This window comes from Scyliorhinus canicula, chromosome 2 (genome assembly GCF_902713615.1).
Source record: "Scyliorhinus canicula chromosome 2, sScyCan1.1, whole genome shotgun sequence".
NCBI classification, from domain to species: Eukaryota; Metazoa; Chordata; class Chondrichthyes; order Carcharhiniformes; family Scyliorhinidae; genus Scyliorhinus; species Scyliorhinus canicula.
The window spans coordinates 219,458,228-219,476,114 of NC_052147.1; the positions used below are offsets into that span (position 1 = coordinate 219,458,228).

At 44.9% G+C, this 17,887-nt stretch overlaps 1 protein-coding gene across 1 annotated transcript in view; it reads right to left on the minus strand.

The window, feature by feature from the left end:
- The window catches only part of LOC119962312 (TGF-beta receptor type-1-like), a 132,990-nt gene that overhangs the window by 107,524 nt on the left and 7,579 nt on the right, over positions 1-17,887 (minus strand). The window contains exon 2 of the mRNA XM_038790296.1: positions 6,788-7,021. Within this exon, the coding sequence (XP_038646224.1) occupies positions 6,788-7,021 (234 nt within the window). The remainder of the gene's footprint in view (positions 1-6,787; positions 7,022-17,887) is intronic.

Genomic DNA, 17,887 nt, shown 5'->3' on the forward strand with positions numbered 1-17,887 from the left:
AGATGGCACATGAAATTTGTTATGGGCCAGGGTTTAGAGAATCCCAAAGTGTATCATGGAGTTCAACTGAACCACAACTTTTAATAGATTGTGGTAAGATGGGCACATGGCCCACTCTACAGGTGTGGTACAGCAGAAATGAAAAAGTATTTTTTAAAGCAAAATAATGTTTATTCTATGAACTCAAATTAACCTTTTTAAAACATACAGTGAACATCTTAGCATCCATTAATTCAAATACAACCCACAAAGACACTAAGTAAACCTTTAAGCTTTCCTCTTTAACATCCATACGACTTAAAAACAAAACCTTTATCAGAAGCACATCAGGTTAAACTCACTGCTGAAAACATTTAGAATTCTGAATTCACCAAATGATCAAGAGATAGTCTTTTGATGGCAGAGAGAACAGCAGTACACCTGCTTGGTCAGGCTTCAGCTACAACACTGAAAACGAAACTAAAACACACCCTGCAGCCTGCTCAAAAATGAAAGTAAAAAGCTGAGAGACTGCCCAGCTCCACCCACTCTCTGACATCACTGCAGTAGTAAACACCCATCTCTTAAAGATACACTCACTGCAAATATTTATATACATATCCATTTATAAACACCCATTTCTTAAAAGGTACTCTCACATGGCAAATGTGAAAACGAAAGCTATTGGGGAGTTCCCAATACCACCAAAGAGGAGTGAAATTCATCGATTTCTGGGCATGAATGGTTTCTGCTGGAAATTCATGCCAAATTTTAGGAGCGTCGTTGCTCCACTGACTGAACTTCTGAAAAAGCCCTGATGTCAGACTGTCAGACGGCATTCGATTGTCTGAAAATTGTGTTAATCACCGCACCAGTGTTGCTGACACCTAATTATGCCAAGCAATTGAGGTGGCAATTGATGAGAGTGATGTGGGTGTTGATGTTGTACTGTTACAGGAAGATGACAAAAGAATCAAAAGGCCTTTGGTCATTTTTGCGGAAAGGCAAATAAATATTCAACCATCGAAATGGAGACATTAGGTTTGGTATTGGTGTTGCAACATTTTGACATTTACTGTGCTCACAATTCATCAGAGACAATTGTATTTACAACTCATAATCCATTAAGGTTTTTGGAAAATTTAAGGATCGAAATGTAAGACTGTTCAGATGGAGTTTATTGTTACAGCCATTTAACTTAAAAATTATATATGTCGCAGGAAGAGAAAACATGATGGCCGATGCTTTATCATGACTTTGAAGTGTGAGACGACTGAAACATTCGAAGGTGGGAAAGAAAGACGGAAATGGACTATACTCATGTTTACATTTGAATGTTTAAACTGTAATATAATTATCTTATAGAGTATAATTTCTGTTTAATGCTGAGAAATGTGTTGAGTTAAAAGGCTTTGGAAAAATGATGCCACCTTTTTATATTATTGTTTCATTCTTTTAAGGGGGGAGGTGTGATAAATGTAAGATTTTAGATATATTGGATTATAGGTATTTGGTGAAGTAAGGTTTAAAAGCCTGAATTAGAGGTGTGTTTGACTGCTGCAGTTATGTTTTTAAAAGAATCTTGGTTTGAAAGACAACAAAGCTCTTTGGAGCCTGGGGTGCAATTAACCATCGTAAAAGCTTGGGCTCATGCAATTTTGTTTTGATTAAGGTGATTGCCTTAATTAGCTTTCAGCTTGGTGAGATGATATAATTGTTAGTTGGAGCTAAGGCATCAGGCATTTTAAGAGAGCATTTTTCAGTATCAGTTCTGATTCTGTCTGAAGCTGAGCCCACGTAAGGCAGTGTGTTCTCATTGTAAGTTAGTTAAAAGAGATTACCTGTATTTAAACAGTGCAGACTTCACTGAGGACAAGGGGGAGCTGAAACAAAGAATAACTGTAAAACATGTACTACTCTGTGCATTGGTATTTAAGGTGGATTGAGAGCGTGTTTATTTTCTTGTTTAAGTGGGAATAAAGATAGCAATTATGGGTATTCACTGCATTGAGGAGTACTGTTTAAGGGGCAAGTTATTTTCGGGTGTGATGCTAAAGATTAAAAAACTGTGTTAGTAATGAAATTTTGTTTTAAAATACCTTATCCATATTTCTTTGCGCAATCTCTCCTGGAGAGAAATATCCTTTCCTCACTGTCTTTCAAAAGTAAACTAAAGTATTGGGGTTTCAGTCCAGTATCCTAGCCATTGTTGGGGCAGGTCTGGGATCATAATAGTTGGAATACACTGCTGTGCACTGATGGTGGAGGAAGTGAATATCGAAGGTGATGGTGAGGTGCCAACTTTGTAATAGATGGTGTCAGGTTTCTTAAGGGCTGAAATATTAAAGCTTGCTTGTGAATATGTAAGTGAATTTTTAAATCTTTACATGTTAAATCTTTATCATTAAACAACCTTTGAAAATTTCAAGTTGGGAGAGGAGTTCTGGTACATACTTCCTGCAGTTTTAATTACACAACATGCATGATTTTACATATATTTAGAGACAACCATTTGGGAAAATAACCTGATTAACATAAATGACGCTCTGTCAGGTAGGGGAAAAAAACAGAAAAACTGCAGCAACCCAGTAACAGGATTAGTCCCAATACCCCAATCTTTACCCTGACCTCTCTGTAACTCCCTCAGATTATCCCACACCCTCCCAAGTGCACTGTCTTAACCCTCAAAATAGAAATGGAACCTCAAATGCCTTTTTAGTTTGGAATTGGTGGGAGTTGCTTGGATGATGGAAATGAAGACTCGCCGAAGTTCAGACTCAAATTATATTCAATTTCTACACTTCTGGAATCTAAAATAACGTGGGCAGTTTGCCTCAGAACCTCCCACTCTGATTACTTAGTTTGCTAGTGGATGTCCCAGCTCAATCACGAGGCCTTAATCCACTGAGCCTTCCAGGAAACATGCTGGATTTAAATGCAACCAAGGTCTCAAAAATTTCCCATCCCCATTGGAAAGGAAGTACCATCTCCAAAGGTTGCCAATCAATCATTTGGCAATCTGGGAAATTAAATAATCTAGAAATGTTGAATAACCAAACATGTAAAACAGTTGTAATGCTCAAGTGATCGATCTAATGGTCAGAAAATGAGCACGGCCCAGTAAAATTTAATGTTCTTCCTATTGGACATGTATCACTATTGCTAGGAAAACGCAGGTAGTTTTAAGGGATATATATTTGTATCGGTAAACATTAGAAGTAAGCTGTAGTTTCAAGTGGCCTTAATTTAATGTGTCTGTTCCTGGAGAGCTATAGTTAGATTCATCCTGGACAAAGGTGTGTGTTTGTGCGGGGGTTGGTAAAGTTCCAACTGTGAATCTATTGTGCTTAGAGGGTTGCAGCATGAAGAGTAAATAAAAGTCAAGAGAAGGACAATTCTTTGTTTAGCAACAGGGGCATTTTAAGGTAAAGAAGATTTTAAGTGTTAGTTTAGCAAATTTGATTACAGTTGAAGATAGGTGTGAGAGAGAGAAGGTAGATCTTGCAGCTCTGCTAGAGACAGCTGGTTTAGCAGGCTAGAAAGGGTCCATCTCTCTCAGCGTTTCTAGAAGAAAAAACATACCATGGAGTTATAATTAAGAAATCAAGTGCAGATATCTGAAGAGCAGCAAGTTAAGGAAATGAGAGAAATGAAGAGAAGGGTCCAAGAACTCTGGAGTTAAGTGAACAGAGACCAAATGTATTGTTCAGAAGATTTCAAGGAAGAGTAAACAAAGTGTTCTGAGTTAAAGAGACAATTGCAGTAACCAGATTTAAAGTGGGACATCAGCCTTCAAAAGTAAAACAAACATGTGATGTCATTTTAACAAAGTCTGGGATCAAGAGGTAAAGTAATTGTGAGCAATTTGCACAGCAGTCAAGACAAAGAAATCCTAAAGGGATTGGTATAACATCCTGGACTAGATTTGCTGGCAAAAGTGGAGTGGACGCATTATTTGAAAGTGTCAATTGGAAAACCTGGCCTAAATTTCAGAATGCAAACCACCAAGGGAAAGCATTGTAATTATGAAAGGAGATTTTAAAGCATGTTTTTGGGAGTGGAGTTTGGAAACTCTCGTGTGACAATCATCGGGGGGGGTGAGGGGGTGGATTTTGAGGAGACATCCACAAACTTTCACTTGGCATTCAGAGCGCAGAGTGTATTTTTCCCATGTCATCTAGTACGCTCAAAAGGGACTTTGTGTTAATGAGACCATTATACATTAAGATCTAAAAAAAAGGTGTTAATTCTAAAACCGGTGTGCAATTGTTGAACTAAGGGGTGAGTAAAGAAGTATTGAATTATAATCCAATATTTTCATGTTTAATAAGGAAATTCTTGTTGTTAAAACTAAATAGGGGTCCCGTGATACTCTTCCTCCATGTTTACTTCCCATCTGGTTAGAACATCAACTGGCATCATAACACTATGTGGACAGAAAACAGAGGATTATAAGAATTATTAGGGGATATATCATTTTAAAAATAAGCGGTGATGAAATAGCTGAGACAGACCAATGCCAAGAGTAGGGTGCGGTACGTTTCAGCGCAGCTGTTTCAGCGCTGCCGTTTCAGCGCCAGGACTTTTCAGCGCCAGGACTTTTCAGCGCCAGGACATTTCAGCGCCAGAAAAAAAAAATTCTCCAATGTTGTCATATAGTTATGACAGAACTTTACAAATCTGTAAGTTCATAAAATGAAATAAAACTCAAGTGTTAACAAAATGTTTTTATTGTAAAAGATCCACTTATAAAGATCCAAAAACAGTACTTTAAAACAATTTACAAATCTGTAAGTTCATAAAATCATTCATTAAAAAGAAAGTTCATTGGACATTCATTGGATATTCATTAGAAAAAACGCATTTAGTTTGTTAAATTGTGCCCTACTGAACGAAGGTAGTCTATTTCATTCCTGCTGCCATATTCGGAAACAATTTTCAACATCCTCTCATCAGCTTTTCTATATTTAAGTAATTTTAATTGAGGTTCATTGCCAGCTAAAAGTTTCTCGAAGTGCTCGTCTCTTCCCTTTTGAACATGCTTAAGGACATCAATGAACTTCCAGATAGTTGGGTGTGACATTAACAGTTCACTTTTCAATCTCCTGTTGGCTGCCTCAGCATAGTTATTTGTTCTGTCATCCCCATCTAATGTTCCTTGATACATATTCCACATCTCGGTAGGAAATAAAGGACTTCGTCTGCCTGCTCCTCGGCGATTAGGACGGCCGATATAATTGTCTTCGAAATAGTTTAAAACCGGAATTAACTCCTCCGGTAAATTACCTGCTAAAGAATCCACGTGACTGTCAAGGTCGTCAACTGGCACAAAACATAGGGCAGTTATCATTTTCGAATGTAATGCAAAATCGGGATTGCTCTTATATAAACGCATGAGACCAAAACCACTTATCTGCCTAAGTATATTTTGAGACAGATGAAAAAGGCAGCCTCTTACTTCTATATTGGGGAAGGAGTCTTTCATGGCGGTAAAAGCAGCACGTTCAAAATCACAATTGATAATGGCAGGTCCTGCGTTTGTAATCATCTCTTTTACCATCGCAAACAACATCATATAGGTTGCATACTGTTTGTTTTGTAAAAGCGCGTACAATACAGGGTGAACTCCGTTATTTTTCCTAACCATGATGATATAAACTTGATAAAATAGGTGTGGTGCTACCGCAAATGTTCCGTCAGCATACCAAGTCGTGGAAGTTGCCATGTGTTCTAACCAACTCTCTCTCCCAAATATAATAATCCGTTCGTTGTTCGTACCACTATCCTTTAAACAGAAATTTTCCTCGGTTTCTGGGGTGGGTTTATACATCATGTATTCATGAGGTAACTGAAGCTCTTGAATCGATCTTGGATTATCGGGGACCTGATTAACTTCGTCTCGTTTTCTACGAATAATTTTTCGCATTGCCTGCCTGTTTGGTAACTGTGCCATACCTGCCACGGACATTTTTTCAATGCACTTGTTGATAATCGTACTTGGAGGCTCACAAGTCTTTTCAGCCCGGTCTCTCGCATCAGTTATGACCTTTTCCACTTCAATAGCAACTGCAGATGGGGGATGAGTATGTTCGTTGATCTTTTCGATCACCTCTCTTTCTAACGTGTGAATGCGGGCCTTGCACCTACCATCCTCATGGCATTGCCAAAACTTAACTTGCTTTTGTTTCTTGCTTTCTTTGTCAAAACGATATATAAAACCTTCATGACAGAACTTCTCTCTGCCTCGCTTGCTTTTCACTGATTCAGCCATGGGTTTAAAGATATGGAACTTACCAAATTTATCAAAAGAAATTTACCAAATAACTACGTAAGTATAAAAACTTGTTAACAAAACTCTAACATTATCTAAACAGTAATCATAATAAAACTCCAACAAAATCTAAAGACAGTTAGAACGATGAAACGACCAAATAACTAAGTGTAAAAGCTGGTATACCTGTGACCATACTCAAGAATGATTTCTGAATGAATGAGCGCTGAAACGTCCTGGCGCTGAAATATTTGGCGCTGAAATATTTGGCGCTTAAACGGCAGCGCTGAAACGTCGGCGCTGAACTGTCCCATTCCCCCAAGAGTATAAGAAATGAAGTACGGAAACATAGCTCATTAAGGATTAAAGGTTTTTCCACCGATAAAGTTATTTTGAAAGGCAAACTGAAGATAATTGTTAAATTATCAGTTCATTTGATCTTGTTGAGAAAATCCAAAAGGAAATGGAGGATAGAGAGGATACTAATGGACATTCTAACCACTTCCTCAGCAGTTGGATAATCGGTTGTTGACCTACCAGAGCCTGATCCTGTAGTCGTATCAGTCATACGATCCTTCAGTGATTTTCTTTCTGCAACATAGCTACACACAAAGTCCTCATCATGACGCCGTTTTGCTTTCACATAGGCCCACAGTGCATGCCTGTTGTAGACAACAGCTACCAACAGAGCCAAACATAAGAAACACACAGATGCACTTATTATAGCTGCCAATATCTTGGGTCCCCAGCTTGATTCACCAAAGTGGTTTCCTATCGAAAGAGAAAATTGAAAACGTATTTTAGTGCACTTTTTCTAACGTATCAGCTTTTCATTTTCCACAAAGAAAACATATCCACATTTTATACAGTACAAAATAAACAAATCGGTGCAGACCAGATACGATTTTCAAAAAACCCACATTGGAAATAACCCCCCAAAACCACAACTTCCTACCCCCCTGTTCTCCCCCCCCCCCCCCCCCCCAACCCTATTGGTTATTTTGAAATATTTGTATTGACAGTTTTACATATTGTAAACTATACAAGCGGTCAGGGTGACTGTGTCGATTACACTGTACATATTAATTTCCAATTTGTCAGTAAACCGTAGCCCCCCCCCCCCCCCCCCCCCTCAGCCCCCCCAGCCCCTTCCTTCTTGTTTCACAGCCTTTTCCTGGGCCCTTCATTGTGCAGTGGGGAATCACTTTTGATTTACAAGTGGGTGGTGCTCTCCTTTGCCCCTCCCCCTTTTGTTTTTGGGCCCGCCCCCTTTTCCCCGCCCTGTTTCTGGCCTTCCCTTGAGGGTTCCTTTTCCTGTGTTCTTGTTCTCAGCTCTCTAGCCTCTGTGTCAGTTGTTTTCTGCCCTCCCCCTCCTTCTCCCAGTAGCCTCCCCCCCTTACACCCTTACCCCCTTCTTCATTTCCCATCTGCTCCCTGTGGTCCCATCTCTGTAGGTGCTTTCTGACTTCCTCTGCCAGACTGGTCAGGTTTTACTTGTGGATCCGTGTCTCGTCATGGGCAATTTGGATCCCCAGGTAGCAGAATTTGTTTTGGGCTATTTTAAATGATGGGCACTCCAGTTCTGCCCCTCTCCCTCTTGGGTTCATCGGGAAGACTTCGCTTTTGCCCAGTTTGAGTCTGTAGCCAGAGAAGGCTCTGAACTTCGCAGCAGCTTCATGATTTCTTTCATGTCGCTTTGTGGGTCCGAGATATAGAGGAGCAGGCCATCTGCACAGAGCAAACTCTGTGCTCTCTTCCCCACCCCCTCCCCTTCAGATTCCCCTCCAGCCTCTTGCCTCTCTCAGAACGATTGCCAGCAGCTTGATGGCCAGGGCGAACAGGGGCAGGAACAGCGGGCATCCCTGAATTGTGCCTCTGTATAGCTGGAAGTATTCAACACTGGTGGTATTGATCTGAACGATCGCCTTGGGGCGCTGTACAGGAGTTTCGCCCATGAGGTGAACTCTGCTCTCTGGTATCTCAATAAGGTTCTTCCACTCGACTTTGTCGAAGGCCTTCTCTGCGTCCAGGGAGATGATCACCTCTGGTGTTCTTTCCCTGGATGGGGTCATTATCATATTCAGCAGGCGCCTGATATTCAGAGTTAGCTGTTAATTCTGAAAAACGCCTGTCTGGTTTTCTGCGACTACCTCTGGTACACAGCTCTCCAGTCACTTGGCCAGGACTTTTATGAGTATTTTCGTGTCCACATTGAGCAGCGAAGTGGGTCTGTATGATCTACACTCCGTTGGGTCTTTGTTCTTTTTGGGTATAAGTGACATGGTGGCCTGTGTTGGCATTGGAGGCTGGGTGCCCCTACGCGTCTGCGAACATTTCCCACAGGCACGAGGCCAGTGCTGTCAGAAATATTTTGTAGAAGTGCGCCGGGAACTCGTTGGATCCTGGAGCCTTCCCCACCTGGCATGTCCAGTTCATCGAGGAACCGTTTCACCCCCGAGTTCCGGTCAGGGTTTCAGAGATGTAGAGTCCCTGGTAGAAGGCCTCAAATGCTTTGTTGACCTTTCCTGGTGCAGCTACCAGTTTGCCTCTGCTATCCTTCACGTGCTTCCCTCGGGGCTGCCTGGTTTCTCATCTTTCTTAGTCAACAGCGGGCTAAGCCTTTTCTCTGTGTTCATAGAAGGTCTCCCGCGTCTGGAAAAGTTGGTGCACTGCTTTCCTGGTGTGCATTTGTAGCTTTTTCCTCTCCGCCAAAAGCTCTACGGTTGGGCCTCGGAGCCTCCCTCTCCTCCCTGTCTTTGCGAGCCTCATAGGCAATTATTTCTCCCCTAATCACCGTGTTCAGTGCCTCCCAGAAAGTGGAAGGTGAGACTTTCCCTTTCTGGTTGTAGGTGACGTACTCGCCTATGGCCTGTGATGTTTTCTGGCAGAAGACCTTGTTGGCCAAGAGGGTTGTGAGGTAACCTCCATGTGAGGCACTGGGCACGGCCCGTCTCCAGCCTCACATCCATGTAATGTGAAGCATGATCAGAGATTACAATCACAAAGTATCTCGCTGTTCCTATTTCTGGAGGCAAGAAGAACGAGAATTCCTTCTCACCCGCCTGTATGAGCCGCCATAATAATAATATTATTAATAATAATAATCTTTATTACTGTCACAAGAAGGCTTACATTAACACTGCAACAAAGTTACTGTGAAAATCCCTAGTCACCACACTATGGCACTTGTGCGGGTACACTGAGGGAGAATTCAGAATGTCAAATTCACCTAACAGCACGACTTTTGGGACTATTGGGAGGAAACCGGAGCACCCTCCATGAACGTTTGCATTTCCTGAGCCATGCCTGCTGTTTTTCTCGTTCTGGGGTTTGATCTGTCAGTCAGTGGGTCCTGTACACCGTTGTGGTTCCCGCCATGATCTGTCGGTGCGTATCTGTGACGGGGATTTCAGCCATGGTCTTTTTAATTAATTCTGTGTTGGGTGCATAACCATTTACCAGGTCTATCGGTGCCCTGTCCAGGATACCACCGACCATGACGTACCATCCCGCTTGGTCTTCATAATTGACCTCGTTGCGGTGAACACCATCCATAACGAGTAGTGTGGTAACTCCCCTGGCTCTCATCCCATAACGGGAATGGTAGGTCTGTCCCACCCAACCCTTCCTTTGCACAGTCAGTCCTTCTCTCGCAGGAAAACTATGTCAGCTTTCATGCCTTTGAGTTGGGGAAAGGTGCTGGATCTTTTCAGTGAGCTGTTGAGTCCCTTACGTTCCAGGTGACTACCCTGATAGGGTTTTCTCTGTCGCCCCCACCCTCCCCCTCCTGTGGGATCAACCATACTTATCTTGTGGATGCGCCGCTGCACTCCAGGGTTTCCCTTTATTAGGGGGTCATCCAAAATGGCCGTGGTCACCAGTTTCCCCATAAGGCCGGGCTCTCCGGGATTTCCCTTTGTCCAGGGACCACCCAACATGACCACCAATTGTGTGTATGCCGTGTGGGTGAGCCCCTGCACACTGTGGTTTGTTCAGGGACCCTCTGAAGTGGCTGCCCACGGTGCCAGCTTGTTCCGTGCTTCTGATATCAATCTGCTGAAGCCATTCCAAAGCCCTTTTCCCCCTTATTGTTTCTCCCCCCCCCCCCCCTTGGTTTCAGTTCCCCCTGGATCTGGGGCCCGGGCATCCCGCTGGGCCTGCTGCCCGAGCATCCCGATGGGCCTGGTACAGGTGGAAGGTAATGTAGTCCGAAGCCTGGGAGCAGAGTGCATCCGTTACAGCATGGATGCATCTGTATGTAAACGTTTGCGACATCCCACACAGGACCCCACTCGAGCCCTGGAATGAGCCAGAGGCATAAAAGTGATGAGGGCGGGTGACCATCACCTTGACAGCCATCACAGTGGGTATCCTCCTCCATACTTCCGTGGTGCCAGGAGCGCCACCAACTGGCACAGGTAGCACATGGTCCTCCTGGTGAGCCAGAGTCAACGTCAGCATACGCCCGCTCCCAATGGCATCATGCCCTTCCACTAATGGCATCAAGTCCCACACTAAATGACGTCAATGCCCTCCTGCCCACCCTCAGTTCACACAATGCAAGACATAGACACCCAAAATCACTGCTTCACAGATTGATGTAGAACTCTTTAACTTGTGATAATAACAAGCCTGTACTAATTGATAAATTGAAATCCAAGCCTACCTGTTGTCAACATGACAGTAGATGATCAGTATTGCGATATCTGTGGCTTGAGGCGAACTAGCTGATGAACGAGAGAATGGAGAAATCAGCCAAGGTACGACTGCAGCTCAGCACAGGCCAGTGCAGGGCAGAATGAGCCAGAAAAAATCCAGTGCAGGAGAAAATATTCCAATGATGTGGAATGTCCAGTCCAAGTATAATGGCGCGATTCTCCGCAAATGCGGAGAGTCGTGAAGGCTGCCGTGAAACCGGCCGTGTTTCACGGCAGCCTCCGCGCCCCCTCCCGGGACCCGATTCTGCTCTCCGGTCGGGGCTAGCAGTGGGGCCCCGTGAACTCCGGCATCGCGGGCTTAACGAATTTCGCTAAGCCCGCCCGCCAAAGTTAGCGACGGCTGACGCATATGATGACGTCAGCCGCGCATGCGCGGATTGGACGACTCCAACCCGCGCATGCACGGATGACGTCATCATGCATATGCGTGAAACCCGCGCATGCGCGGGCCGTTATGCCCCTCAGCTGCCCCGCGGACTGATCCAGCGGGGCGGCAGAGTAACAAAGAGTGCGCGGGGTACGTACCCGCTGCCCGCGATCGGTGGGCACCGATCGCGGGCCCATGGCACCCTTGGCACGGCCGTGGTGCAGCCGTGCCAATCGGTGCCGTGGTTCCCCAGAACGGCACTTTGCGGCCGTTTTCACGAACTGTGAGAGCAGGTGTGTTGCAGTTCGTGAAAACGGCCGTAAAGGCCTTGGAAATCGGCCCATCGGCCAGGGGAGAATTGCTGCTCGCCGTAAAAAAACGGCGAGCAGCGATTCGTGTCGTGGGGCGGCCGTGGTGGGGGGAGAATAGCGGGAGGTCGGGAAAAATGTCGGGAAAGCCCTCCCGCTATTCTCCGACCCGTCGTGGGGGGCAGAGAATCGCGCCCAATATCTGTGTCTTTGCTGGAATATCTGTGTCTCTGTCTGACAGAATTCCATTCTTTAATTGTCCAGAAGAGTAAGAAGAGACCTTTCTGAAGGCCAGTAAAGAGCGATGGGGGATAGCAGTTACTCACCGGTTATAACTGTCCACATGTGACCAGCATATGTTCTCTCTTGAAGAACAGAATTGAGACTGGAGAACATGATAGAGGAACAGACCTTTTGAATTTTCTTGCTTCATCAGTTACTTGCAATCAATGGCAACTTTAGTGTGTTTTCCTCTGCACTTTATCTTCATAAAATCACCAATCACAGCATCGTAGATAAAATCTTGTAAGGATGCATTTTCATTTGTCAATATTGCTGAATTTATCAAATATTCCCAGCTCATCGTACTTTGCAGATAATTTTTCATTCTTTTCAACACAGAGATAAAATGTTCACCGGAAGAATTTGAGACAAGTATTGTTAAAAAGATCTTCAGAATGGTTTCGGCATTTAGAAAGGTTGCCTGCAAACCATCATGCATATGTCTGTACGAATCAGCTGGTGATCTTGAAGCACAGAGCCCATCATTATTGATGAAATTAATGAATTGTTTGACTTCATCTTCAAAAAGACTTGTGTCTATGTCGTCCTAATAGAATTCAATTAGCGCCCTACTGCAGCAGCTTTTAGCATTCACATCCAAACTTTTGTCAAAAAGCATGCAAAATAATTAAACAGTCCTCTTCAGAGATTGGATTTGTTTATTGTCACGTGTACCGAGGTACGGTGAAAAGTATTTTTCTGCGACCAGTACAAACAGATCATTAAGTACATGAAAAGAAAAGAAAAGAAAAAAAAAATACATAATAGGGCAACACAAGGTACACAATGTAAATACATAGACACCGGCATAGGGTGAAGCATATAGGGGTGTAGTGTCAATGATGTCAGTCCATAAGAGGGTCATTTAGGAGTCTGGTAACAGCGGGGAAGAAGAGTAAGATGGGAGGTGTCTTTGATTATGCTGCCCGCTTTTCCCAGGCAGCGGGAATTGTAGGTGGAGTCAATGGATGGGAGGCAGGTTCGTGTGATGGACTGTGCTGTGTTCACGACTCTCTGAAAATACTTGTGGTCTTGGGCCGAGCATTTGCCATACCAGGCTATGATGCAGCCAGAAATGATGCATTCAATGGTGCATCTATAAAAATTGATAAGAGTTAATGTGGACATGCCGAATTTCCTTAGTTTCCTGAGGAAGTATCGACGCTGTTGTGCTTGTTGGTGGCAGCAAGGATTCACTTCTATTCTGCAGTTCCACAGTTATTGTGTACAAATAACATTTACCGTCTCAATAATGATCCCTTTCCATTTCAAAGTGATTTTGTCATCTCCAGCTTCTTCAAAAAATAATTTCCTATGTCTTGTACACTTCTCATCATCAGAGGAACCTGTATTCTTTGATAATGTTAGTGCCTCTGCATCCACTGAGATTTAGTAATTTTGAACTTCCATGATAAAACCTCCAACTGAGGCTAACAATTGTGAAGCATTCAAGAACGCTGGATGAACATTGTGCAGCAATTTGCTGGCAGCATTAATTCTTTGAAATAAACGATTCAACAAAACAGTAAAAACTACAATTTAGTACAATTAAAACTTCTTAGCTGAGGATGTTGCTTTAGCTTTCACACGTGGTTTCTCTGAATTTGATGTGGCTATGTCTGACGAGTATTCCTTTATATCAACAAAGTTCAGTCTAAAAGCAAGAACAACATCTGCACAAGTGCACCACCTGGTATCACATATTTGTTTTGACTGTCAAATGTTTCCCAAATGCCTCTTCCAATAAAGAGTGCAGAGAGAGAGAGGCGAGACTTCAATAATGGGCGCGGAGAGAGAGAGAGGCGGGACTTCAATAAAGAGCGTAGAGAGAGGCGGGACTCAAATATAAAGCAGGGAGAGAGAGAGGCGAAACTTCAATAAAGAGAGCGGAAAGAGGGGCGAGACATCAATGAAGAGCGCAGAGAGAGGGGCGGGACTTCAATACAGAGCACCGAGAGAGAGAGAGGCGGGTGTTCAACAAAGAGCGCGGAGAGGGGCGGGAGTTCAATAAAGAGCACGGAGAGAGGGATGAGACTTCAACAAAGAGCATGGAGAGGGGCGGGTGTTCAATAAAGAGCGCGGAGAGAGAGAGGCGGGACTTAAATACAGAGCGCCGAGAGAGAGAGGCGGGTGTTCAACAAAGAGCTTGGAGAGGGGCGGGTTTTCAATAAAGAGCACGGAGAGAGTGATGAGACTTCAACAAAGAGCATGGAGAGAGAGAGGCGGGACTTCAGGAAAGAGCACGGAGAGAGAGAGGCGAGACTTCAATAAAGAGCGCGGACAAAGTGCGAGACTTCAATAAAGAGTACGCAGAGGGGGCGGCACGTCAATAAAGAGCGGAAAGAGAACGGCGAGACTTCGATAAAGAGTGCGGAGAGGCAAAACTTCAATAAAGAGCGGAGAGAGGGGCGGGACTTTAATAAAGAGTGCAGAGAGAGAGAGGCGAGACTTCAATAAATAGCACGGACAGAGAGAGACGAGACTTCAACAAAGGGTAGAGAGAGGGGCAGGACTTCAATAAAAAGTGCGGAGAGAGAGAGCCGGAACTTCAATAAAGAGCGCAGAGAGAGAGAGACGGGCCTTCAATAAAGAGCGCGGAGCGAGAGAGCTGGAACTTCAATAAAGAGCGCGGGGAGAAGGGGGCGAGACTTCAATAAAGAGCGCGAAGCGCGAGGCAAGACTTCAATAAAGAGTGGAGAGAGGTGCGGGACTTCAATAAAGAGCACGGAGAGAGAGAGCCGGAACTTCAATAAAGAGCGCAGAGAGAGAGAGACGGGCCTTCAATAAAGAGCGCGGAGAGAGGGGCAGTACTTCAATAAAGAGTGCGGAGAGAGAGAGCCGGAACTTCAATAAAGAGCGCAGAGAGAGAGAGACGGGCCTTCAATAAAGAGCGCGGAGAGAGAGAGGGGCAGGACTTCAATAAAGAGCGCGGGGAGAAAGGGGTGAGACATCAATAAAGAGCGTGAAGCGCGAGGCAAGACTTCAATAAAGAGTGGAGAGAGGTGCGGGACTTCAATAAAGAGCGCGGAGAGAGAGAGGCGAGGTTTCAATAAATAGCACGGAGAGAGAGAGAGACGAGACTTCAACAAAGGGTAGAGAGATGGGGCAGGACTTCAATAAAGAGTGCGGAGAGAGAGAAACGGGCCTTCAATAAAGAGCGCGGAGAGAGAGACGGACCTTCAATAAAGAGCGCGGAGAGAGGCGAGGTTTCAATAAATAGCATGGAGAGAGAGAGAGACGAGACTTCAACAAAGGGTAGACAGAGGGGCAGGACTTCAATAAAGAGTGCGGAGAGAGAGAGCCGGAACTTCAATAAAGAGCGTGGAGAGAGAGAGACGGACCTTCAATAAAGAGCGCGGAGAGAGGGGCAGGACTTCAATAAAGAGTGTGGAGAGAGAGAGCCGGAACTTCAATAAAGAGCGTGGGGAGAATGGGGCGAGACTTCAATAAAGAGCGCGAAGCGAGAGGCAAGACTTCAATAAAGAGTAGAGAGAGGTGCGGGACTTCAATAAAGAGCGCGGAGCGAGAGAGGCAAGACTTCAATAAAGAGCGCGGAGAGAGAGGCGAGACTTCAATAAAGAGCGTGGAGAGAGAGAGGCGGGACTTCAGGAAAGAGCACGGAGAGAGAGAGGGGAGACTTCAATAAAGAGCGCGGACAAAGTGCGAGACTTCAATAAAGAGTACGCAGAGGGGGCGGCACTTCAATAAAGAGCGGAAAGAGAGCGGCGAGACTTCGATAAAGAGTGCGGAGAGGCAAAACTTCAATAAAGAGCGGAGAGAGGGGCTGGACTTTAATAAAGAGTGCAGAGAGAGAGAGGCGAGACTTCAATAAATAGCACGGACAGAGAGAGACGAGACTTCAACAATGGGTAGAGAGAGGGGTAGGACTTCAATAAAGAGTGCGGAGAGAGAGAGCCGGAACTTCAATAAAGAGCGCAGAGAGAGAGAGACGGGCCTTCAATAAAGAGCGCGGAGCGAGAGAGCTGGAACTTCAATAAAGAGCGCGGGGAGAAGGGGGCGAGACTTCAATAAAGAGCGCGAAGCAAGACTTCAATAAAGAGTGGAGAGAGGTGCGGGACTTCAATAAAGAGCACGGAGAGAGAGAGCCGGAACTTCAATAAAGAGCGCAGAGAGAGAGAGACGGGCCTTCAATAAAGAGCGCGGAGAGCGGGGCAGGACTTCAATAAAGAGCGCGGGGAGAGAGAGACGGACCTTCAATAAAGAGCGCGGAGAGAGGGGCAGGACTTCAATAAAGAGTGCGGAGAGAGAAAGCCGGAACTTCAATAAAGAGCGTGGGGAGAATGGGGCGAGACTTCAATAAAGAGCGTGAAGCGAGAGGCAAGTCTTCAATAAAGAGTAGAGAGAGGTGCGGGACTTCAATAAAGAGCGCGGAGAGAGTGAGGCGAGACTTCAATAAAGAGTGCAGAGAGAGAGAGGCGAAGCGCAGAGAGGGAGGCGAGACTTCAATAAAGAGCGCGGAGAGAGAGAGGCGAGACTTCAATAAAGAGCGCAGAGAGAGAGGCGAGACTTCAATAAAGAGCGCGGAGAGAGGCGCAAGACTTCAATAAAGAGTGTGGAGAGAAAGGCGAGACATCAATAAAGAGCGCGGAGAGAGAGGCGAGACATCAATAAAGAGTGCAGAGAGAGAGAGGCGAAGCGCAGAGAGGGAGGCGAGACTTCAATAAAGAGCGCAGAGAGAGAGAAGCAAGACTTCAATAAAGAGTGCGGAGAGAGAGGCGAGACTACAATAAATAGCGGAAAGAGAGAGGCGAGACTTCAATAAAGAGCACAGAGAGAGAGGCAACACTTCAATCGAGAGCACAGAGAGAGAGAGGCGAGACCTCAATAAATAGTGGAGAGAGAGAGAGGCGAGACTTCAATAAAGAGCGCGGAGAGAGTGGCAGCACTTCAACAAAGAGCGTGGAGAGAGGGGTGGGACTTCAATAAAGAGCGGAGAAAGGGGAAGACTTCAAATAAAAAGCGCAGAGAGAGAGAGCGGCAGGACTTCAATAAAGAGCGGAGAAAGGGGAAAACTTCAATAAAGAGTGCAGAGAGAGAGGGGCAGGTCTTCAATAAAGAGCAGAGAGAGGGGCGGGACTTCAATAAAGACCGGAGAAAGGGGAAGACTTCAAATAAAAAGCGCAGAGAGAGAGAGGGCCAAGACTTCAATAAAGAGCGCGGAGAGAGAGAGGCGGAAATTCAATAAAGAGCAGAGAGAGGGGCGAGACTTTAATAAAGAGCGCGGAGAGAGGGGCGGGACTTCAATAAATGGCCTGGAGAGAGATTGGCGGGATTTCAATAAAGAGCGCAGAGAGAGAGAGGTGACACTTCAATAAAGAGCGCGGAGAGAGATTGGCGGGACTTCAATAAAGCGCGAAGAGAGAGAGAGGTGAGACTTCAATAAAGAGCGCGGAGAGAGAGGGGCGAGACCTCAACAAAGAGCGTGGAGAGAGAGAGAGAGAGAGCCGAGGAGCAGCTTGGCAACAGGTAAGTGATATAAACTTGCCCCCAGTTTCCAGGGGCCTTCATTTCCGGAGGGGGTTGAGCGAGAGAGAGTGCCGGGTAACAGCTGGTAAGTGATGGATATTCGGCTATTCTGAGTGTTGGGGTGGTAAAAAACTGAAAAGTGACGCCATAGGAAAGCTGTGACCTGATTGGCTGGTAGGGAATCTACACAAAATTTAAAAATTAAACATTGTTGAATCAATTAAATATAATTAATTCATTACTTAATCATAATTTAGAGGGGTGTCTAAGCCAGAGACCGGAGAGTACTGTATTTAGCATTTACATTTATAGTAGAAATCTAGTGCTCGGAAACATATAGTTAACAGTAACTTTTAGTTTTTTTAAAATTTAATGTATTAATTAGTTAACGCAATGTCAATTAGAGGGGTGCAGTGCTCTGACTGTGCGATGTGGCAGGTTGGGGAGGCTTCCAACATCCCGGTTGGCTACATCT